General features: G+C 49.7%; 1 protein-coding gene across 1 annotated transcript; it reads right to left on the bottom strand.

The window, feature by feature from the left end:
- Positions 1-15,513: 15,513 nt before the first annotated feature.
- FOS (Fos proto-oncogene, AP-1 transcription factor subunit) lies at positions 15,514-18,966 on the bottom strand. The gene is made up of 4 exons (XM_075614705.1): positions 18,647-18,966; positions 17,588-17,809; positions 17,359-17,466; positions 15,514-17,144 (listed from the first exon to the last, which is right to left on the bottom strand). The coding sequence occupies exons 1-4, from the start codon at positions 18,782-18,784 to the stop codon at positions 16,515-16,517; spliced, it is 1,098 nt and encodes a 365-aa protein (XP_075470820.1). The 5' UTR covers positions 18,785-18,966; the 3' UTR covers positions 15,514-16,514.
- Positions 18,967-25,310: the final 6,344 nt, after the last annotated feature.

The raw sequence follows: 25,310 nt of genomic DNA, 5'->3' as shown, positions 1-25,310 counted from the left end.
GAATGTATAACACACGTGACCCCGCGTCATACCGCGGCCAGCCATTTTTGTTTTGGGCAGTTTGTGTGTTAACAGGAAAGAGACACATTTCATAGTGATCAACACAGCTTTTAAGTGTCACTCAAGGGGAGGGGGGGATTGGCAGTGTCACTCCTGGAGTGAGGGAATACCCTCCTGAGGTTGGACAGTGTCACTCATGGAGGGGGGGAGGCATGGGGGGGGGGCAGTGTCACTCATAAGAGGTAGTGTCACTCATGGGAGGGGGGGGGGGGGTTATTGGCAATGTCACTCCTGGAGTGAGGGAATACCCTCCTGACGTTGGACAGTGTCACTCATAAGAGAGGTAGTGTCACTCATGGGGGGGGGGGGGTGGCAGTGTCACTCATGGGGGTGAGGGAATCACTCCTGAGGGAGGGTGGGCAGTGTCACTCATAAGAGGGAGATAATGTGGGGGAGGGTCACTCAAAGGGAAGAGGGAGTGTCACTTATGGGAGGACAGTGTCACTCCTGGGGGTGAGGGAATCACTCCTGAGCTGGGGGCAGTGTCACTCATAAGAGAGGGAGGTAGTGTCACTCATGGGGAAGAGGGAGTGTCACTTGGGAAAGGCAGTGTCACTCATGGGGGGAGGGGGGCAGTGTCACTCATGGGGGGAGGGAGTGTCACATTAATACCCTTAAACTATTCAGTTGTTAACAAGTCAGCAACCAAGGGCTTAACTTGCATTTTAAAATACCTGTTTTTCTGTGTCTCGTGCGGTCATCTAGGATTGACCTGGTCTGTGTTTGTGGGAAACAAAACAATAAAAAAATACAAAAAACCATGGTGACATTATTGTATGTCTTTATTTATATAGCGCCATTAATGTACATAGCGCTTCACAGCAGTAATACATGTGGTAATCAAATAAATAACAGATAATATAAATAACAGGTCATGGGAATAAGTGCTTCAGACATAAAAGTAACATTAAGGAAAATGAGTCCCTGCTCTGAAGAGCTTACAGTCTAATTGGTAGGTAGGGGAACATACAGAGACAGTAGGAGGGCGTTCTGGTAAGTGCGTCTGCAGGGGGCCAAGCTTTATGTATCAGGTGTATAGTATCAGCCACGGTGCTACTCATATGCTTCTTTAAGCAAGTGTGACCTAAGGTGGGTCTTAAAGGTGGATAGAGAGGGTGCTAGTCAGGTATTGAGGGGAAGAGCATTCCAGAGGTGTGGGGCAGTAAGTGAGAAAGGTTGAAGGCAGGAGAGGGCTTTAGATACAAAGGGGGTAGAAAGAAGACATCCTTGAGAAGAACGCAAGAGTCGGGATGGTGCATAGCGAGAAATTGCATAACGACAGTATATAGATACTGCTGTGCTTCCAAACGTCAAAGGGGTATCAAAAGGTTATGGACCCTCTCTGGCCAGAGGTGACAGAAAGGACACTATTCATACCATTATAGATATACAAAATGTAAGATAATTAAAAAATGATGGCGGTGGAGCGCCTCAGTGGCTAAAGACACGGACTCTGTAAGCAATGACACCGAGTTTGAATCAGGAGAACCTGGTTGAATTTCCGGTGCCAGCTCCTTGTGACCTTGGGTAAGTCACTTCATCTCCCTGCACCTAAAACATAGATTGTAAGCTCATCTGGGCATGGACTGTGTCTAAGATTCCTATGTGCTGCGTACCGCGCGCTAATAATTGTAATGCGCTTGGAGTCCTAGTGGGAGAAAAGCGCTATACTGTACTGTATAAAATAAAGTTATTAAAAAGTTACTTCACAATGATAAGAAATATATGTAAAAATACCAAGTATGACAGATTACCCGAGTGTCAGATAGCCGTTTTCTCCCTTCAAGATTAAAATTAGCCTACCAAATCAGGTGTCCACACAAGTATTTAAATCCTACAAATATAACTGTGAAGGTAACTTTATTCTAGGGCAGTGTTTTTCAAAGTGTCCCCTGCAATTTTCTGGTCATTTGAAAATTGTATCAAATATAGAAGAATTTACAATGCATCTGATCTCAGACGTGCTATTAGAGAGGGTTGGGGTTCCTCACAATGCATCTGATCTCAGACACGCTATTAGAGAGGGTTGGGGTTCCTTACAATGTATCTGATCTCAGACGCGCTATTAGAGAGGGTTGGGGTTCCTTACATTGCATCAGATCTGAGACGCGCTATTAGAGAGGGTTGGGGTTCCTTCCAATGCATCTGATCTCAGACGTGCTATTAGAGAGGGTTGGGGTTCCTTACAATGCATCTGATCTCAGACGCACTATTAGAGAGGCTTGGGGTTCCTTACAATTCATCTGATCTCAGACGTGCTATTAGAGGGGGTTGGGGTTCCTCAAAATTTCACTTAGGGTTCCTTAATTTAAAGTTGGACACCACTTTTCTAGGAGTTCCAGGGAGAGAGTTAGAAGGTATTTTATACTGAGTCACTTTAGTCTTAAGAAATAATTTGCTCTCCCAGTCATAAATGTCACGGTAGATTGATGAGGGCGAGTTGGGACACACCCATGGGGAACGTGAGGATAAAAACCATTTGAGATATCAAAACTAGATTGGAGGTGCGCCAAATAACATGGAAATTCTCATATTTCCATCTCACGACCTCTTGAGGCATTAGGTGGTAATGTATTAGACTTTTTTTTTCAGTTTTTGTCCATATATTTTATGAAACCGTTTGCATTTATATATAGTGTCTTTTTAACATTCTTTTTCTGTAACCAAGCACTGTATCACTTTTCAAATAAATATATATATATATATATATATATATATATATATATATATATATATATATATATATATATATGTCAAAATCTGTTTGTTTGTGGGTTTGTGCGCGCTCTCATTGGCTCTCGCGCTCTCCCATTGGCTGACAGCGGGGTGGGCCTTGGCTCGGCGGGTCTTTGCTCTCATGCTCTGTGACTGCGAGGCGACGTCACGGGCAGGGCCACGTTCAGATGTGTGAACTGGGGGGGACCTGTGAACGGGGGGGGGGGACCGGACCTGTGAACGGGGGGCGGGGGGACCGGACCTGTGAACGGGGGGAGGGGGGGGGGAAGACCGGACTTGTGAACGGTGGGGGGGGGGACCAGAGCGAGCCGCCGCGCAACCCGTCCGCCCCGCAACGGACAGCCGCCGACGAGCAACTCGCCCGCCCCACAGTGAGTGCGCTGCCGCCACCAAGCAACCAGCCCCCGACGTGACCCACCGTCGACCAACCCGCCCCCGCAGTGAGCCGCCGCGAAACCGCCCGTCCGCCCCGCAACTAACCAACACTCCCCTCTACACCCGCAGTGCGCCGCCACCGAGCAACCCCACCCCACGCAAGCCGCCGCCAAGCAACCCCCCCGCCCGCACCGAGCCATCGTCACAGACACCCTCCCCCGCACAACCCAACAGTGAGCCGCCCCCGCTGAGCAACCCTCCCGCTCGCCCCCCATGTGAGCCGACGCCGAGCAACCCTCCCACCTGTCCCAACAGTGAGTCGCCGAGCAAACCTCCCGGGAGAGAGAGTGAGGGGTGCTCCATGGGAACCAGAGCTGTCAACTAGGGGGGAATTCGAGCTGTTAACAGGGGAAGGTGGGGAACGGAGCTGTGAAGGGGGAGGGAAATCGGAGAGAGGAGAGGAGGGGAGGGGAGGGGAGAGGAGAGAGAGAGGAGAGAGAGAATTAAATCCCGGGCAAACCAGCTAATTAAATCTAAAAAGTAATAAGTACTGTCTTTGGGCTCTAATTGAACCTAGTATCATTTAAAGATTAACCGCATTTTCATGAAGATCAAACAAGCAAAAACATCTCAGACTGGGAACACGATATAGGGAACCCTTTAGAGCAGGGGGGCGCAAACTTTTTTCCCTGCGACCCCTGCCGGCAGTCCCATCACTCCCGCGCCCCCCCCCAACCCCCACTTACCCGCGCTCCGGCGTCATGACGTCACGTTGCTGTAGCAACGTGACGTCACATGACCTCGCAGCATCATTTTGACGCCGCGTTGCCATGGCGACACAGGGAGGAAGCCGCCGGAGCCACGGTAAGTTAGGTTACATAGGCCCTGCAGCTCCCCCGTCACTTAATTTAAGTGCCTTCGGGAAGCGCGCTGGGCCTCTGTAAACCCCGCGCCCCCCCCCGTCAGCAGTCTCGCGCCCCCCCTGGGGATCGCGCCCCACAGTTTGCGCACCGCTGCTTTAGAGGAAGAGGACTGGGAAGAAATTTTCGAAAGGATAGCTAGAGCTTCTCGCTGCTCACTGATCAGGGAAACAAACTTGAAAGTCCTACACAGGTAGTATTATACACAAGCGCGACTCCACTCTTTCTTCCCGCTAACCTCCCCCATGTGCTGGCGCAACTGCAGTCAAATAGGCACGTTTAAACACATCTGGTGGTCCTGCCCTAATATAATCCTCTTTTGGGGAAGTATCAGTCGGCTAATAGAAGGGGTAACAGGTCTGGATTTATCTTGGAATATAGAAACAGTGCTCTTACTAAAACCTACCGAGGGCCTAGAGAGAAAAATAGACTATCTGATAACACAGATCCTATCAGCAGCCAAAACACTAATCGCAAAACACTGGAAACAGAACGACCCTCCCCCATCCCTGAGGTATTACACAAGATAAATTATATAATGACAATGGAGAGACTCACAAGTCTAATCCACGACAGGTACAATACCTTCCTGACAACGTGGGATCCGTGGGAGACATACATTTGGAAGAACCCAATCGGAACTACGAAATAAGGAGACCGCTAATGGTTAAAGCAGATTTAGATTTGTTTAAGGATGTAACAAGTATACTTGAATGCGTGGAGCACATGATGGATGTCACCCTACTACCCCTCCCCCACCCAAACTTTTATTCCCCCCCACCCCTTTTTTTTCTTCTTTTTTTCCCCTCCCTTTGCCCCTTTTTTATGTTACCATGTTCAGTTTCGAAAAATAAAAAATATAAAGTTGAAAAATAAAAATAAAGATTAACCGCATTTTCGGACACCTTTTGCTACATTGGGTTTGTGTGTCATTAACACTTTTTTTTTCTAGTGAACAAGACACCGGGAACTTCTAAGGTAAAATCTTAAATTATGCTTGCTGGTGGTGGTGGTGGCAGCGTATTGAGGTTAGTGTGACGGTTTTTGGGTAGATACTGCTCATTTTGAGGTCCCTGCGGGGGAGGTAAGTGAGCTGGATGTTTTAACCCATCACATATACAAGGCACATGCACACAGGTGTGGTGTTCGTGCCAGAGGAGTCACTCATTGGGGGGGGGAATGGGGCGGTGTCACTCCTTGGGGGGAGCACATCACAACAGTCACCACAGCACAGCAATCTCCGTAGCCCACCCACCATGTAGCCCCTGCTACAGATATATGCAGATAGAGACAGTCCAAAAGGAAATACCGGAGCACAGCTTCCCAAAAGAACGTGGTGAACACGGGACTGATGAAAAAAAGTTTAATGATTAAAAAATAGATACATGGGTAGTCATGGCAGGTACTCTGACGCGTTTCACGCACAGGGCGCTTTGTCAAAGATATATGCATAGTGTGGACAATACAGAATTAATCTGTTCAACCTATCACACTCCGCGCCCTGATGGCAGGGGTGGAGGCGTGGGGCTCCTGCTCTCCTCTCTCTGCCGTTACCGAACCGTTCCTCTTCCCCCCTCTCTTGCTTTTCCCTCCTTTGAGGTTCACTGTCCAGATCTTCTCTCCTCTCCCTGTCCATGTGGCGGTCATCTATCGCCCACCTACCTCTACTCATCCCCCTTCTGCCTTTCTCTCTCACTTTGAATCCTGGCTCTCTTTCTCATCAGACTCCCCTGTTCTTCTCCTTGGGGACTTCAATTGCCACATTGATGACCCCTCTCTCCCTTGGGCTTCCCTTCTCTAACCTCATCTTTTGGCCTTCAACAGTGGACTGCAGTCAGCACCCACAAGGATGGCCACTACTTAGACCTGGTTTTCACTAAAAACTTCTCTCTCTCTGATTTCTCCATTTCCCCTTTTCCTCTCTCTGACCATCACCTCATCTCATTCTCTATATCTCGCTTCTCCCCTTCTCCACCTCCATCCACCCCCCGGTTCTGCAGAAACCTGCGCTCTATTCACTTACCTGACTTGAGTCCACTTTAAGCTCCTCCCTCTCCTCTGCTACAGACCCTGACAACCTGGTCAGGAACTACAACTCTGCCTTGTCCTCCTCTCTTGATCTACATGCCCCGCTTTCTCTCTGCCGCACTCGCCCTTCTAACCCTAGACCCTGGTTAAATTCCCACACGCGCATGCTGCGTTCCTCCACTCGTTCCTCTGAACGCCTCTGGAGGAAGTCTCATACTCTCGCAGACTTCCATCACTACAAATTTATGCTATCCTGTTTCAACTCTGCCCTCTCGCAAGCTAAACAAGCCTACTTTTCTGCACTAATCAACATGCACAAGTCTAACCCACGCCGACTGTTCTGTCTTTGATATTCTACTCAAACCACCCTCAGCTGCCTCTCCTTCCTCCATCTCCGCTCAGGACTTTGCTGACTATTTTAAGGAAAAGGTGGAATCCATATGGCAGAACATCCCCTCTGTCTCTTCCTCCCATCCTACACCTCTTCCTAACTCTCCTCCTGCCTTCCTTGACTCTTTTTCCACTGTCTCAGAGGAGGATGTGTCGCTGTTGATCTCCTCTTCTCCCTCTACCACTTGCCCTCTTGACCCCATTCCCTCTCATCTCCTAAAACCTCTTGCTCCTACTATAATCCTTACACTCTCACACATTTTTAACTCCTCCCTCTGCTCTGGAACCTTTCCATCCTCCTTCAAACATGCAACAGTCATACCATTACTCAAAAACAGCAAGCTTGACCCTACCTGTCTTTCTAACTATCGACCTGTCTCCCTCCTGCCTTTTGCCTCCAAACTCCTTGAACGTCTTGTATTCTCTCGCTTGCTCCATTTTCTCAACACCTATTCTCTCCTAGACCCTCTACAATCTGGATTCCGCACTGCTCACTCCACGGAAACAGCCCTCACTAAAATAACTGACGACCTCCATGCTGCCAAAGACAGAGGTCATTACACTCTGCTCATATTACTCGACCTCTCTGCAGCATTTGACACCGTGGACCACAGTCTTCTCCTTCACATTCTCCATACTCTTGGTATTCGGAACAAAGCTCTATCCTGGATCTCATCCTACCTCTCCCATCGTACTTTCAGTGTCTCTTCTGCTAACACCTCCTCCTCCTCTATTGATCTCTCTGTGGGGGTACCCCAGGGCTCTGTCCTGGGACCTCTTCTCTATTCTCTGTACACACTCTCTCTAGGTGACCTAATAAGATCTTTTGGGTTTAATTATCACCTCTATGCTGACGACACACAAATATACTTTTCAACACCCGACCTTACACCTGCTGTACAAACCAAAGTTTCTGAATGTCTCTCTGCTATATCATCCTGGATGGCCCTCCGCCGCCTAAAACTCAACATGGCTAAAACAGAGCTCCTCATACTTCCTCCCAAACCTGGCCCTACTACCTCGTTCCACATTACTGTTGGAACTACGATCATTCACCCAGTAGCCCAAGCACGCTGCCTAGGGGTCACACTCGACTCCTCTCATTCAAAACATTTCTAAAACCTGTCGCTTTTCCCTCCGCAATATAACAAAGATACGCCCTTTCCTCTGTTGCTCGACTGCTAAAACTCTGACTCAGGCCCTCATTCTCTCCCGTCTTGATTACTGTAACCTCCTGCTGTCCGGCCTTCCTGCCTCCCCTACAATCTATCCTAAACGCTGCTGCCAGAGTCACGCTACTCTTTCCTAGATCTGTCTCAGCATCTCCCCTCATGAAATCCCTCTCCTCGCTTCCGATCAAATCCCGCATCTCACACTCTATTCTTCTCACTTTTAAAGCTTTACACTCTTCTGCCCCTCCTTACATCTCAGCCCTAATTTCTCGTTATGCAGCATCCAGACTCTTGCGTTCTTCTCAAGGATGTCTTCTTTCTACCCCCTTTGTATCTGAAGCCCTCTCCTGCCTTAAACCTTTTTCACTGACTGCCCCACACCTCTGGAATGCCCTTCCCCTCAGTACCCGACTAGCACCCTCTCTATCCACCTTTAAGACCCACCTTAAGACCCACTTTCTTAAAGAAGCATATGAATAGCACTGTGGATATTCCGAACACATGATACATAAAGCTTGGCCCCCTGCAGACGCACTTACCAGAACTCCCTCCTACTGTCTCTGTACGTTCTCCCTACCTACCAATTAGACTGTAAGCTCCTCGGGGCAGGGACTCCTCTTCCTTAATGTTACTTTTATGTCTAAAGCACTTATTCCCATGATCTGTTATTTATATTATCAGTTATTTATTTGTCTGCCATGTGTATTACTTCTGTGAAGCGCTATGTACATTAATGGCGCTATATAAATAAAGACATACAATACAATACATCACATGGTGCGATAAGGAATAAGATAGTGTCCCTGATCTGCCCGGCAAACAACAGGCGATATTGGATTGGATAAGAAAACTGGATAGAATCTTAGGCCTGGGACATAGTGGACTTGAAGCTCGCTGAGGCGCGCTCCTGCTCTGCCTCGCCTGCTGAAAATTGAGCTTCTTCCTGTCCTTGCAGGCGAGGCAGTGAGCGCGCTCAGGGGGCGGGGCGGAGGTGTGCCAGGAGGCGGAGCAGGAGGCGGGGCTAGTCCCCCGCTCCCATTGGATGGGAGCGGTCACGTGACCGTTCCTCCGCTTCCCCGAGCGGCAAATTTCAAACCTGCCTGTCTCGGCAAAGTTTCTCAGCCTCCGCACGCATCAGCGCGCATGCGGAGGGGGAAACTATAGCCGCGGTGATGACAGATGCAGGGGCTTTGTGCATCTGCTCAGCGACGCTTAAACTCACTATGTCCCAGGCCTTAAGAGCAACTGTCACTCTGAGAGACACACAGAGATAGCTAGTGACAGTCTGACAGCCAGCACCATCTTAGGCTATGGCTCCAGTATTTACTACTGCACGCACGCCTTGCGACGCATGAACAGATAAAAGCCGCAATCTGTAGGGGAACGATGGTATACGCGGGGGGCGGGGCATATCTGCCCTTCCATTGGCTGCCCGCCTACCACGTGATCACATCGCAGCACGGGAAGGCAAAATTCTTGGTCTTCCGTGCCAGCTTACACGGCATGGCGCTTTGCGCGCTCACACACACGGCCACTGGGGCCTGCCCCATAGGGGGCTGTGCTGCGCACGCACTGCAGTGGCCACTGGGGACCTGGCCTTAGGCCCCATTGAAGGCGTTGAGGGAAGAAGTCAACTCACAAGCTGCAGATACTTGCTAAGCTGTTAAGACACGAGTATTCTTTGTGAACGCACACAAACATCTCACAAAATTACCCACCTTTAGACACACTTGCATAAAGAAGCATGAGTAGCTCCGTTGCTGATACTAAACACGATACATAATGCTTGGCCCCCTGCAGATGCACTTACCAGAACATCCTCCTACTATCTCTGTACGTTCTTCCTACCAATTAGATTGTAAGCTCTTCGGAGCAGGGACTCCTCTTCCTAAATGTCACTTTTATGTCTAAAGCACTTATTCCCATGATCTGTTATTTATATGATTGTCACGTGTATTACTACTGTGAAGCACTATGTACATTAATGGCGCTATATAAATAAAGGCATACAATACAGGCAGTCCTCGTTTTACAACGCTTCATTATACAACGAATTGCTCATCTAACGCTATGCAATGCATACCTATGTTCATTTTTACAACGCCAAAACGGCTTATCCAACGCTCTTACGACGCTTTGCAAAGTTGTTTATGTGTATACAATATATATTATACTATATAATATATTATGTTATATACAGTATAATACAGTATATGCACTATATAATTTGTGTGTGCTGCATATCTTATTGTCCGCGTAAAATATTTAGTGTATTTTAGCATTAAAAATGTTTTCAGGAACGGAACCTTTCATTTAAAATCAGTGTTCCTATGGGAAAACGTGTTTCGCTTTACAACGTTTCGCTATCCAACGCCATTTTGAGTAACGCATTGTGTCGGATAACCGAGGACTGCCTGTACAAATATGTCAGAGGTAGAATTCCATGAGGGAGAAAAAGCAATGCACGGCTGTGTTCAAATAAGGTCTGGATTTTATTTTCAAATACCATCAATTAATTGGGCTAAATCGCAACATAAAAAAAAGACAAAAAAAAAATAAGGATAAAAAGAATCTGACACATTTGGCGGTAATAAGCGCTTTATCAAATTATCAAAGAGATCTTATTTCATCCATAGCAGGCCTGCAACTCAACGACACCATCTTAAGAGAAGAGTTCCAACGCTGTGCCGGCCTTAGTAAAATCCTTGGGGCTATTACATTGAACACTGGGACACCAGTCATCATTTACTGTGCAATACGTATATATTGTATTGAGTTGGGAGGGTTTTTGCTAAGAGTAGAGGCTATCGGGCTAAGGGTGCCCCTCACCATAAAGTAGGTGTACACACACTGGGTCTGACTATAGTGTATTAAGGGAGGATGGACTCAGATCCCACCCCATACAGGGAAATAAGAGGGGGTACACCCTGCAAAACACACCCATCGTAGCACACGGAGCAGACGTGCGTAAACTTTAAGTCGCGCGCGCCCCGTGCTTCTTAGGCTGCGTCCATAGAAGGACAAGCAGCGCTGAGCCGTGCGAACGCTCCGCGCTGAGCCCCTGCATCCTCAATGAGGATGTCTTTAGAGGGGGCTCACGCGAGCGTCCGCAGGCGTGCTGAGGAGTTGGATTTTTCAGCCGATAGCCAAGCTGTTTTTCAGCGTGCTGTCGGCTGAAAATATCCAATCAGCACGAAGCAGCGTCAACGCGCCGTGACGTCAGTGCATCGCGGGCGATTGGCCCAGCGACGTCACTGCCCACCTCCCCTGCTGAAGCTGTGCGATTTCATGCACATGCAGGCGAGCCAGCAGGTGCGATCGGGAGGTGGTGGGAGGCGGGGCAGTGACGTCGCTGGGCCTCAGCGTCAGCGCTGTTCAGCACTGCTCCCCCCTCTATGGACGCAGCCTTAACTGCGGCATCATGTGACGTTGTGTTGTCATGGCAACGTGACGATACAACGTCAGGAGAAGCCACAGAGCAGGTAAGAGGCAGTTACAGGCCCCGCACTCTCCCCCAGCAATCAACTGAAATGTTGTGGAGAAGAGCGCCCCCCACTTTGCTCACCCCGTACATAGAGGAATATATTGATAATAGATATATACATAGAAAGACGCAGATTGGGAAGTGGGAGGTGGTGAAAGCACGTCTGTCACAGCACAACATCGGCATACTCATCAAGATGGCTCTGAACTTAACCTGTGACTGCAATAAATAATTGATGGACTGCAACTCGAATACTCGCATATGCTTTAGCATAGCACACAACGGCCACACCCGCAACGCCAACCACAACACACCCGCGGTGCCAACCGCCGCAACACTCCCACCGCCCGCAACACTCCCACGGCAGTGGATATTCACAGTTGAGTGCAAATAGCTGCACGGCTATTCACAGTTGTGCGGCTATTTGCACTCAACTTAACTGAGTGCGAATAGCCGAGCTGTAATGAACACAGTAATGTCAGTAGGTTTCTATGACTTAATTCCCTAGAAAAGCATTACAAAGTCTTATAGCTCAGTGGTTATGCTCCAGGCCATTAGCATAGTGGACCAGGGTTCGATTCCTGGCAGGGATGTTTATTTTTTTCCATTTTATTTCCTACTGAGTGCGAATAGACGTGCGACTATTTGCACTCAACTCTGAATATCCACTGCCCACTCCCACCGCCCGCAACACTCCCACCGCCCGCAACACTCCCACCGCCCGCAACCACCATAACACACCCATGGTGCTAGCCACCACAAAACCTACTGCAGCACAGCAACCACCATAACACCAACCACACTCACCACCACCGCAACCGCAACCACCACAACACTCCCACCGCCGCAACACTCCCACCGCCAGCAACCACCACAACACACCCATGGCGCTAGCCACCACAACACCTACTGCAGCACAGCAACCACCATAACACCAACCACACTCACCACCACCACCACAACCCACCCACTGCAGCACAGCAACCACAACACCACACGCGCCACCAAAACACACCCAACCACAACACCAACCGCACGCCAGCCACCACCACACCAACCGCACGCACCCACCACAACAACCGCACACACCCAGCACAACATCCACCGCGCCAACCACTACCACACCCACTGCAGCGCTCCAACCACAGCAAGTACACCAATGACCCCAGTGCTCCCGGCCCCGCATACAGCGTGTTAAATCATGCCATCCCTCCTGTGTGACAGGCGCTGCTCCCTGGAACTTGCGTGTGACGTCATCTCGCAAATTAGACCTGCTGTGGGAGACCGTGGCACGCACGCACGTACGTACGTACTTACGCACGCGGCACGGAGCAACGCTGTAGATTGAACTTCCTTATTTGGTAGCGGAAGTGTGACGTCGTTGCGTAGGGAGTGACGCTGGAACAGCAATAGCGCTTCGGTCACCATGGAAACTAAACAAAGAAAGCTGCCGTCCCGTGACCCAGAGATAGCCAAACAAACGGTGTAATCATCTCACACCTCAGCTTTATACTCACACTTCCACTCACACACTTTTATACTTACACCCACACCTTTATACTCACACCTTTATACTCACACTCACACCCACACCTTTATACTCACACTTACACCCACACCTTTATACTCACACCCACAGCTTTATACTCACACTTACACCCACACCTTTATACTCCCACTCACTCACAACTTTATACTCACACTCCCACACCTTTACACACTCTCACTCACACTTCTGCACCTTTATACTCACACTTCCGCACCTTTTTTACTCACTCCTGCAGCATTATAGTCACACTCCCGCACCTTTACACACTTCCACTCCTACAACTTTAAACATTTCTACTCCTAGACACACTCTCGCACCTTTACACACTTCCACACCCCCCTCGCAACTTTATACACATGCCTGTACCTTTACCCCGTCCCACCTACTCCTTTACACTCCCGCACCTTTACACACTGCCACACCTTCATACCCCTCACATCATGGAACTGTGCACACACACGAACCCAACACATTCCGGACCTGTACACATACGTATGCACACACATTACGGACCTGCCCACACGCCCAGCATGAACCTGTACACAAGGGTGCCTGACACGCTAACACACACTCACCTCTACGCATGAGTGAATGATGCACATAGGGATGTGTACACAAGGGTGCCTTACAAGCACATCATGGACCTGTACACAGAGCTGCTTGACACGCACACAGCATGGACCTGTACATATCGCTGCCTGATTCATGCCATGGACATGTACACACTGGTGCCTTACACGCACTCACCATGGACCTACACACACGCCTGAAACAGCAATGACCAGTTTGCAGCTGTACCAACATAAAATACACCGTAACGTGTGGTGTAAGGACACAACATTGAATTAGTCACAAGAGGCGTTGAATTCACCAGCAGCATGCTCCTTACACAGAGAAGCGCGGTGAATATATACATATTTTAAATTTTCTGTTGGGCCGAATTAAATCCCTAGCAGACCACTTCCAGTGGGCACCACTATTAGGGTGTGATTAATGTATTTAGCCAATCTCCTGCAGCTGCTTATTGAGAAGCTTGTGGGAGGTCAGTCCCTCCTTTTGTATGTATATCTTTATATAGCGCCATTAATGTACATAGCGCTTCACAATAGTAATACATGTGACAATCATATAAATAACAAATAACACATCATGGGAATAAGTGCTTAAGACAAAAGTAACATTGTGGAAGAGGAGTCCCTGCTCCGAAGAGCTTACAATCTAATGGGTAGGTAGGGAGAACGTACAGAGACAGTAGGAGGGCGTTCAGGTAAGTGCGTCTGCAGGGGGCCAAGCTTTATGTATCGTGTATAGTATTAGCCACGGTGCTACTTATATGCTTCTTTAAGCAAGTGTGTCTTAAATGTGGAAAATACCTTTTCAAGGTATATAATCCTAGTAAGGTCCCTGTAAATTCACTTTTCACATTACTTGCATACATGCAAGTATCTTAACTGGTATACAGTAGGGCCCCCCCGCTCATACAGCGTTTCCCAATGTATACCCATATTCATTAGGTTCAGCGCTTGTTCCGTTTTTGCAGCGATTTTCAGCATGACGCGCTCAGCAGCGGAGTATCCGGCTGTCACTAAGCACCTCCTTGTCAGATGCCATTTGTCAGCGAAACAGTCGGTTTACAGCTCTGCATCTCTGTTTTCAAAAGGTACAATACAGTACGGCGATTTCTGCTTTACGACGGCGGCCTGGAACCCTTATGCTTATGCTTTGTTTATTAACCCCTTCAGGGTATATATCCTGGAACCGGATTGTTTTCTGTCCTCAGGCTGCCAGCACTCCTCAGCCTTGCTGTTGCAACAATGTTGCGATCCCTTGTGGGTTTCTTGGCAACCCCCCTGCCCAGGATGGACTGCTCCCCCTCCCAGGTGGTATTGTCCCAGTTAATTTCCCAGCAGCCCAGACCAGCATGCTGCCTCTTAGTACCAGCAGCCATCCTGAGCAGTCGTCTCTCCTATCCTGGTAACGATACTGATTTTCAGCTATGCCTACATCTTATATTTAGCCCACGTCCCCCATAGCTCCCCTTCCCCTCATGTCCCAGTGTTCCCTCAGTACTTCTCCCCCTTTTTATTTGTATGTTGTCCCAAATAAACACTTCAGCAAGTAAGAAGGTTCCCTTGCCTGATATATGGGATGGAGTTAACCTGCCTGTCCCTACGCATCTCTCAGGCTGTGCTGGGTCCAGAGCAGTATATTTCACAGAACATTTGTAAGCATTTAGCATAGGGACCTGCTACTGAGACTTACCTGGACGTGGTTAGCAGGCTTGGCATTATTTGATAAAAGGATGTAACCAAAAGTCTCCTTTGTGTTACAGGCTTAGGTTTCACTATGTATATTTCCCCATTTATTGTTTATTTCTCCCAATGTGAGAAGCGCAGGGATTCACTGTTTTTTTTTATACACGCCATGGACCTGCACACACTGCCTGACACGCACTCACCATGGACCTTTACCCTCACACACACAAAACAGCAAAGACCCGTTTGCAGCTGTACCAACATAAAATACGCTGTAACGTTTGTGTAAGGACAACATTGACTTAGAGTGCACACACACAAGACAAGCACCAAGTCCACACACACACACACCGCAAGGGATAAGCACCTAGTGTACACACGTACTCACCATGAAACTGTACACAGGTGCCTGACACCAACACCCTCCAATGATCTTTCTGCAGCTCTACCAACATACACCACAAGTTACTGCGTATTAACACACATTGAATTAGAGTGCACACACACACACACACACACACACACGAGACATCAGACTGGCAGCTGCATTGAATGCAAAGTGCTTTTATTCTCAATGTTTTGAATATGCAAAACAAATGCTTCAGATTTTATCCAGATATCACTTTCCTGTCCAGAGACTTCAAATGTAAAAACACAAAAACAAATATAAAATATAAATATTCTGAAAATAAATTAAATATAACCATATACAAGAAATAAAACGTTTTCATGGAAAACTTGAAAGGACAGCGAGACAGAATGACAATGAATGTTATATATACACAGCACATTTACCACGAGTCCAGCCTCGAGGCATTTAATATATTATATATACTCTATGTCTGACTCATACAAAATCAAATCTCGGCAGTTGCAAAGTTCTTTAGCGCCAATTCCACCAAATACTTTGTAATTAGCCAGCACCATAATAATCCTTTGCGTGTTGGATAGGCAGCAACACCGTGTGCACACTGCCGTGCGGTGTTACAGGCCTAGCCAGCAACAGGTTACAAACCAGATCACAATTACCCAAATGCGTTACCCCCCCTCACCGCCAGCAGGGGCTGTAGTGAGAGGGGGGGTGAAAGATGCATCATGCTACATATTAACGGCTTTCACAACATGAAGTCCATGCCCGGTGCTACAAGTGAGGAAGAGGTAACGTACGGGCTCCAGTGGGATTTGGAAGCAGGTGGTGTGTGGCCCCTCATGAGATCCAGTCACTGTCCGGCTATTCCTGCTGCACAGGCACAACTAGAGGAGAACATGGACACGTCACCCATCAAAGCCAGAGGGACAAGTAAGGTGGAAGCCCTCTGGCTCTAGGGGGGCGGCTTGAACTTCTTGCCCTAGAAGTGACCATGTACTCAGTCTGTACTTGTAATCCAGTTCAGCCGGAAACTACCCAGATGCGAGATCTCAGAATTAGATTGTGAGCTCTTCAGGGCAAGGGTTCATTGGATCAGTTATACACAGTGCATATTAATGGCAGCATCATATAGAAATAAGGTAACCTCCCCATGGTTGTGCTAGTGCCCTGGGGCATTATAAAGCCAGCAGGGTAGGAGAGCTCAGGGAGTCCGATGACTGCTCGTTGCTGGTGCTGCCCCTTCTATGTGCTGCCCCGCAGTTGGGCATGGGTTCAGGATCCGGGTACGTGAAGACAAAGGACGTGGTGTAGGTGGTACACGTCGGGGTGCAGGTCACAACTGGCGTGCAGAGCGGCTCCATGTCTGCAGACAGCGTGTTATACAGGGGCTCCCAGTCTGTAACATACATGGAGCTGGTGAGATCCACATCTGGCACGGAGCGCGCAGCATCAGAGACCCCAGGGTGGGGACAGCTGAACAGGAAATCGTCCAGAGGTTCAGCCTTGAGTTCCAGAGACGTCTGCAGCTGGGGCATCTCCTGGTCAGGAGTGGAAGACTGAGGAAGCCCCAGAGGGAAGAGAGACTCTGAAGGAAGGGCCTGCGAGTTGGAAGCACAGAGGGTCTCGGAGATCAGACCCAGGTCCATGGAAGAGGTTATGTCTTGGAAGGCCCCCTCCAGGTCGTGCGGGATTTTGCATGCTGGCTTGTGAGCCACCAGAATGAACTCCAGCTTCTCCTTCTCCTTCATAAGGCTGGCAATCTCGGCCTGCAGTGCAGACTTCTCATCCTCCAAATCATCCGTTTCCTGTAGGGAAAGAAAAAAAAGGGAGTGTCAGGGAAGCAGCAACATTATACTGCAAAGGGGAGGCTAAGGCACCCCTCAGTAAGGCGCAGGGCGGATCCTGTCCCCCTGCAGAAACTGTATTGAACCGATAGTTACAAATAACCCAAGTGTATTTAGGGAAGTTTGAGACTATTCCATAGGAGTGAGGAGGGAATCAGATAGAGAAGATACTTACAGCTTGGAGGGTGTCCGTGAGCTCCCGTCTGCGGTTACGACATTTGGCTGCTGCCATTTTATTTCTTTCCCGTCTAACGCTCCTTTTGGCTTCCTCATCTGCAGATAGCTGAAGAGAAAAAAGTCTGTCAGGATCAAGCACCGAGCCACCCTAATCTGGAGGAGCAGGCACAGGGTGAGCGATACGTGCACTGCCCACCGTCCTAATCAGTCACGAGCCTGAAACGTACCTGCTCCATTTTGCCTCTCCTCCCCAGACTCTGCCCTCTTCCCGCAGATCCCTTGAGTACTCCTGTACGGCTGTAAGTAGAGGTCACATAGGGGTGAGTTCGGGTCTGTGATGGGGCCATGGAGGAGATCAGTGTGGGCTGCACCAGCCACTGCAGGTCCGGGGAGGTGGAGATGGCAGTCACTGTGGGGATGAAGCTGCCACTGGAGTCTGTGCAGAAATCCTATAAAAAAAAAATATACAAAAAGGACAGGTCAGTCAACCAGCCAAGAGAAAAATTATACATACATTACACTGAGCAGTGGGACTACAGCACAAGAACACCTGAGCAGTGCATCAGCCCAAGTGACAGACAGCAAGTACATACATACAGTGTGTCAGTGACAGACAGCAGGTACATACATACAGTGTGTGTGTGTCTGGCAGCAGGTACATGCATACAGTGTGTGTGTGTGTATCTGGCAGCAAGTACATGCATACAGTGTGTGTGGTAGCAGGTACATACATAGTGTGTGTGTGTCTGGCAGCAGGTACATGCATACAGTGTGTGTGGTAGCAGGTATATACATAGAGTGTGTGTGTCTGGCAGCAGGTACATGCACACAGTGTGTGTGTGTCTGGCAGCAGGTACATTAATTAGCTCTGGGATACGCTTTTCCAATCCCAGCAAGAGACAGGAGAGCAGAAATAGCTTTGACGTCACCAGTGACGCATGAGCCGCTCTGGAGTCTCCTCAATGAACTCTGGCTTTTATCAATGAAGCCGCTTTACACACACGGGGGGTGGGGGGGGGGGGGAAGGGAGGGGGGAGCACTTACACCCCGATAGCAAGCAAGGCTCTGAACACACAAACACACACACTGCATGTATAAACACACACACACACACACTGCATGTATATAATATACATATACACACATTGCATGTATATAATACACCCACCCACTGCATGTATATCATATATATATATATATATATATATATATATACACCGTCATGCAGATTCATGAGCAGTGACGACATAACCACCCTCCCCCCAGTACACCCGGCCTGGTCTCACCTGTGGGGTGAGCGGGGATCCCATGCTGGAGAAGGAGGCTGCAGGGGACGGGTAGTAACTGTCCCCGGCTGGGGAGGCGCTACTACAGCGGGAAGAAGTCGCCTCGTACTCCGTGCTGGGGGAGAACCCGTGATACATGATGCCCGGTGCTGCTCTCAGTGCTGCTCCCACACCCGGTGATGATCTCAATGCTGCTCTCAAACTAGGTGGTGATTTTGGTGCTGATCTCGGTGCTGCTCCCACACTCAGTGCTGATCTCAGTGTTGTTATAACACCCGGTGCTGTTCACTCTGCAGGATTCCGGCGTCGCTTCCCCTTTTATATCCTGCTTGTATCTTGTTTTCATGAATGAATCTACGTCATGGGCATCCCGCCTACCGAGCTGGGCGAGTCCTATGTGACAGGAGGGGTGGCAGCTCCGGCATTATACGCCTCTCCGCTCCTTCCGCAGAAAGAACTTCACTCATTCAGGCACAGATTAAACACACGATGCCCGCCGCTGTGACCGGATATGTGCGGCTCCGAAGCCGTTATCGCAGGGTGACCGGGGAAGGCAACGCCGACCGGTCCTCCCCCAATCTTAGTACCCGGGAATGGTTCGGTCTTGAGCTCGGGAACCCAATGACGCAGATACCCTTATAAGGAAAACATCCTGTGCTATGGGCGTGGATAAGGATGACAGTGGGCGTGGCTACCAGGAATAGCCCAGACCTGCTTGAGAGGAGAGGAGAGGAGAGACGGGGGGGGGGGGGGGGGCACGGGGGCACGGGGCGAGTGACAGGAGAATGGACACGGGGGGAATGACAGGAGAATGGACACGGGGGGGAGTGACAGGAGAATGGACACGGGGGGGGGGGAGACAGGAGAATGGACACGGGGGGGGGGGAGACAGGAGAATGGACACGGGGGGGGGGGACAGGAGAATGGACACGGGGGGGGGGAGACAGAAGGGGGACACGGGGGGGGGAGACAGAAGGGGGACGGGAGACAGAAGGGGGACACGGGGGGGGAGACAGAAGGGGGACACGGGGGGAGAGACAGAAGGGGGACACGGGGGGTAGACAGAAGGGGGACACGGGGGGGAGAGACAGAAGGGGGACACGGGGGGGGTAGAGACAGAAGGGGGACACGGGGGGGTAGAGACAGAAGGGGGGCACGGGGGTAGAGACAAAAGGGGGACACGGGGAGGGGAGACAAAAGGGGGACACGGGGAGGGGAGACAAAAGGGGGACACTGGGAGGGGAGACAGAAGGGGGACACGGGGGGAGACAGAAGGGGGAGACAGAAGGGGGACACACGGGGGGGTAGAGACAGAAGGGGGGCACGGGGGTAGAGACAGAAGGGGGACACGGGGAGGGGAGACAGAAGGGAGACACGGGGGGGAGACAGAAGGGGGACACGGGGAGGGGAGACAGAAGGGAGACACGAGGGGGGGGGGAGACAGAAGGGGGACACGGGGGGGGGGGGCCAGAAGGGGGGACACGGGGGAGAGACAGAAGGGGGGACACGGGGGAGAGACAGAAGGGGGGACACGGGGGAGAGACAGAAGGGGGGACACGGGGGAGAGACAGAAGGGGGGACACGGGGGAGAGACAGAAGGGGGGACACAGGGAGAGACAGAAGGGGGGACACGGGGGAGACAGAAGGGGGGACACGGGGGGGGGAGACACGGGGAGAGATAGAAGGGGACACCACAGATCTGGGGAAGAACAGTGACAGCAAAACATGTCAGGGAATATTATTACTGCCCTTTATATAATACACACGCTGCTCTGCGTATAATGTCTGTATGTATGTCTTTATTTATATAGCGCCATTGATGTATATAGCGCTTCACAGCAGTAATACACGTGATAATCATATAAATAACAAATAATACAAATAACACATTAAGGGAATAAGTGCTTCAGACATAAGTCACATTTAGGAAAAGGTGTCCCTGCTCCGAAGAGCTTACAATCTAATTATAATACAGATATTCACGCCGCTCTGCGTTTAATACAGATACACACACTGCACTGTCTATAATACAGATACACAAAAAGTGAAGTATTGGACAATTCAAATAATATATTAAAGCAATATTTAAATATTAATAATATTGATAATTCCTATAAAAAATATTATATAAATATGCTGTGATTATGTGCTTTATAAATGACCTATAAAACTCAACAATACATCAAAAAACATACAATAAATGCGGAAAAAAAAGTGTATAAAAAAAACAGTCCTTTGAGTAAATGTCCTCAATGGTGAAACAGTAATTTCTGGTACGAGGGGAACTCTGGCAGCTCTCATATAGGATGAACCACATCCAAGGATTACCTATAGGAAAAAGAGAAGAGAGAGCGCACGCCCCATAGCGTAAAATAGTACATTTATTGGAAAGGGGTAGGGGGGATAGGGGGGGGTGAAAATTCACTCACAAGGGTAGGTAAAAAACAAGCAGTATGTGATAAAATCACCGCCAATCAGGTCAAACTGCATCCAGATTCCGCAGTCCAACTCTCACTTGAAGCTGCTAGATGGTGGTAGCTGGTGCAGGACTCCAAAGGCTCAATCAGCAGGCGAATCCAGTTCTTTTAGAGTTCAAACGAAGGATCCTGTAGTTCCTGGCCGCAATATTTGTCCGCGCTCGATACGGCCCGTCTGCGCATGCGTGGTGACGTAAATCCCCTCCCTGACGCGTTTCGTCACTGGACAGCGACTTTCTCAAAGGGTTGCCCATCACCAGCTACCATCTTCAAGTGAGAGTTGGACTGCGGAATCTGGATGCAGTTTGACCTGATTGGCGGTGATTTTATCACATACTGCTTGTTTTTTAGCTACCCTTGTGAGTGAATTTTCACCCCCTCCCCCCCATCCCCCCTACCAATAAATGTACTATTTTACGCTATGGGGCATGTGCTCTCTCTTCTCTTTTTCATATATATATACAAATACATATACACACACACACACATATATATGACACACACACAGGAGCGCAGGAAGTATGTTGTGGGGGCGGGGGGCATACATACAAACTCAGTAACATACACACAATACCATAATATACAAATATATAAACCACTAGCCCCAGCCGCGTGTGTATATACTGTATATACACATACATACATTGCAAGATGTGGAACTGGTAAACTTTGCATTTCCCTTGCCTTGGTGGCCCCATTTTGCAGCTGAAATCTGCTTAACCTTCAACCTGTCCCACAGTGTGTTTATTCACCCCGGAGTAACAGTACTTTTTATTTACCACCCCGGAGTAACAATATTTTTCGCTTGCACACTTGCATATCCACCTAAATGGATTGATTATTATAGGGGTGGGCAACTCCAGTCCTCAAGACACCCCCAACAGTCAGGTTTTAAGGACTGAGACACTGATAGAGCCATCTGTTTGTAGCTTGGATATCCTTAAAACCTGACCTGTTGGGGGGGGGGGGGGGGCTCATAAAGACTGCCGTTGAGCGCCCCTCTTTGTGTATTCTTGGCAAATTGTATACATTGTTTCTGAAATAGCTTTTCCTAATACATTCCTCCTTTGTTGATAACACAGGGTAATGGCCTCTTATTCCCCCGCCCCTGTATTACTCCGGGGATTAGGATACCAGTTCACAGAGAGAGAGTTGTTTAGTTGAGTCTGTGCTTTTTTTAGCCGGGGGAATCCTCCCACATGTGAGGCCAGCACAGGGGTTCCCTCCGCCCGCGTCCCGCAGTGATGTCAGGAGACTTTACACGAAGTCAGCACAGAGCCAACCCCTCAGATCCACTGCCAAGTTCACACTGGAGACTCTTCCAGTTAAACAACATTTTCCAGGCAGATTGCGGCAGGAATGTAACCGATTCCGCAGGAGACCCGGAACATCCCCAAGAATGTTAATGATTCCGCAGGAGGGACCCGGAACATCCCCAAATGTTACAGATCCCACAGGAGGGACCCGGAACATCCCCAAGAGTGTTACTGATCCCGCAGGAGGGACCCGGAACACCCCAAGAGTGTTACTGATTCCGCAGGAGGGACCCGGAACATCCCCAAGAGTGTTACTGATCCCGCAGGAGGGACACGGAACATCCCCAAGTGTTACCGATCCCGCAGGAGGGACCCGGAACACCCCAAGTGTTACCGATCCCGCAGGAGGGACCCGGAACACCCCAAGTGTTACCGATTCCGCAGGAGGGACATGGAACATCTCTAGGAGCGTTACTGATCCCGCAGGAGGGACCCGGAACATCCCCAAGAGTGTTAATGATCCCGCAGAAGGGACCCAGAACATCCCCAAGAGTGTTACTGATCCCACAGAAGGGACACGGGACATCCCCATTAACGTTACCGATTCCGCAGGAGGGACTGGAACATCCCTAGGAGCGTTACTGATCCCGCAGGAGGGACCCGGAACATCCCCAAGAGTGTTACTGATCCCGCAGGAGGGACCCGGAACATCCCCAAGAGTGTTACTGATCCCGCAGGAGGGACATGGAACATCCCCAGAAGTGTTACTGATCCCGCAGGAGGGACCCGGAACATCCCCAAGAGTGTTACTGATCCCGCAGGAGGGACATGGAACATCCCCAGAAGTGTTACTGATCCCGCAGGAGGGACCCGGAACATCCCCAGAAGTGTTACTGATCCCGCAGGAGGGACCCGGAACATCCCCAGAAGTGTTACTGATCCCGCAGGAGAGACCCGGAACATCCCCAAGTGTTACCGATTCCGCAGGAGGGACCCGGAACATCCCAAGAAGTGTTACTGATCCCGCTGGAAGGTCCCGGAACATCCCCAGTAACGTTACCGATCTCGCAGGAGGGACCCGGAACATCCCCAGGAACCCGCACCGCACTCTACTACAAATGTGTTATATTTCCACTTTAGAAACGCAAAGGGAGGCGTCCCAGAGCACACAACACAGTGGGGAGCTCGCAAATTAAACAACATCTGTACTCAGAGCTAACAAATATAAAAGCAGCGATGCCCTGTCGTGTGGCCCCAGTGTCCCCGCACACTAAATATTTCAGGTATACTCCAGACACCGCACACAGGCGGCTAACAGTGTGATCGCAGAGCATCTCCCCCAGTGTGTCAATCATTATTATGCATCGGGGGCTAAAGAGCTTACTCTCATAAGTGCAGAAAGAATGGGATCACAAGTCCGGGCTCAGAGCCACAAATCCATTCATGTTCACCAGAAAATAATCAGTGGAATGGAAACAAGGAAGTGTACCGCAGAGCAGTGTGCGTACCACAGAGCAGTGTGCGAGTGTGTATACCGCAGAGCAGTGTGCGTGTGTGTGTGTGTGTACCACAGAGCAGTGTGTGTATCACAGAGCAGTGTGCATGTGTGTACACCACAGAGCAGTGTGCGTGTGTGTGTACCACAGAGCAGTGTGCGTGTGTGTGTAACACAGAGCAGAGTGCGTGTGTGTGTACCGCAGAGCAGAGTGCGTGTGTGTGTACCGCAGAGCAGAGTGCGTGTGTGTGTACCGCAGAGTAGTGTGCGTACCACAGAGCAGTGTGCGTGTGTGTGTACCACAGAGCAGTGTGCGTGTGTGTGTACCGCAGAGCAGAGTGCGTGTGTGTGTACCGCAGAGCAGAGTGCGTGTGTGTGTACCGCAGAGCAGAGTGCGTGTGTGGTGTACCGCAGAGCAGAGTGCGTGTGTGTGTACCGCAGAGTAGTGTGCGTGTGTGTGTACCACAGAGCAGTGTGCGTGTGTGTGTACCGCAGAGCAGTATGCGTGTGTACCACAGAGCAGTGTGCGTGTGTATGTACCACAGAGCAGAGTGCATGTACCACAGAGCAGAGTGCATGTGTGTGTGTACCGCAGAGTAGTGTGTGTGTGTGTACTGCAGAGCAGTGTGTATATAACGCAGAACACTGTGTGTGGTGTCTGTATACCGCAGAACAGTGTGTGTGTCTTTATACAGCAGAACAGTGTGTGTGTATCCCACAGAGCAGTGTGTCTGTATACTGCAGAAGTGTTTGTGTATACCGCAGAACAGTGTGTGTGTCTGTATACCGCAGAACTGTGTGTGTGTCTGTATACCGCAGAACTGTGTGTGTGTCTGTATACCGCAGAACTGTGTGTGTGTCTGTATACCGCAGAACTGTGTGTGTGTCTGTATACCGCAGAACTGTTGTGTGTGTGATCCCACAGAGCAGTGTGTCTGTATACTGCAGAAGTGTTTGTGTATACCGCAGAACTGTGTGTGTGTCTGTATACCACAGAACAGTGTGTGTGTCTGTATACCGCAGAACTGTGTGTGAATACCAGAGCAGTGTGTTTGTATACTGCAGTGTGTGTGTGTTTACCCCAGAGTAGTGTGTCTATATACTGCCGTGTGTATACTTCAGAATGTGTGGGGTCTTTATACCGCAGAACAGTGTGTGTGTGTGTAAGTATACCGCAGAACAGTATGTATGTATGCCGCAGAACAGTGCGAGTGTGTGTAAGTATACCGCAGAACAGTGCGAGTGTGTGCAAGTATACCGCAGAACAGTGTGTGTGTGTGTGTAAGTATACCGCAGAACAGTGTGTGTGTGTGTGTGTGTGTGTAAGTATACCGCAGAACAGTGTGTGTGTGTACTGCAACCATCAGAGAAGGTGGTGAGCCGTCCCCCCTGCGAATAGCTCTGGGCATGGAGCTGACAGCCCCACGCAGGGGCCT

The sequence above is a fragment of the Ascaphus truei genome, chromosome 9 (genome assembly GCF_040206685.1).
Source record: "Ascaphus truei isolate aAscTru1 chromosome 9, aAscTru1.hap1, whole genome shotgun sequence".
NCBI classification, from domain to species: domain Eukaryota; kingdom Metazoa; phylum Chordata; class Amphibia; order Anura; family Ascaphidae; genus Ascaphus; species Ascaphus truei.
This window is presented reverse-complemented; position numbering and strand designations above follow the sequence as displayed.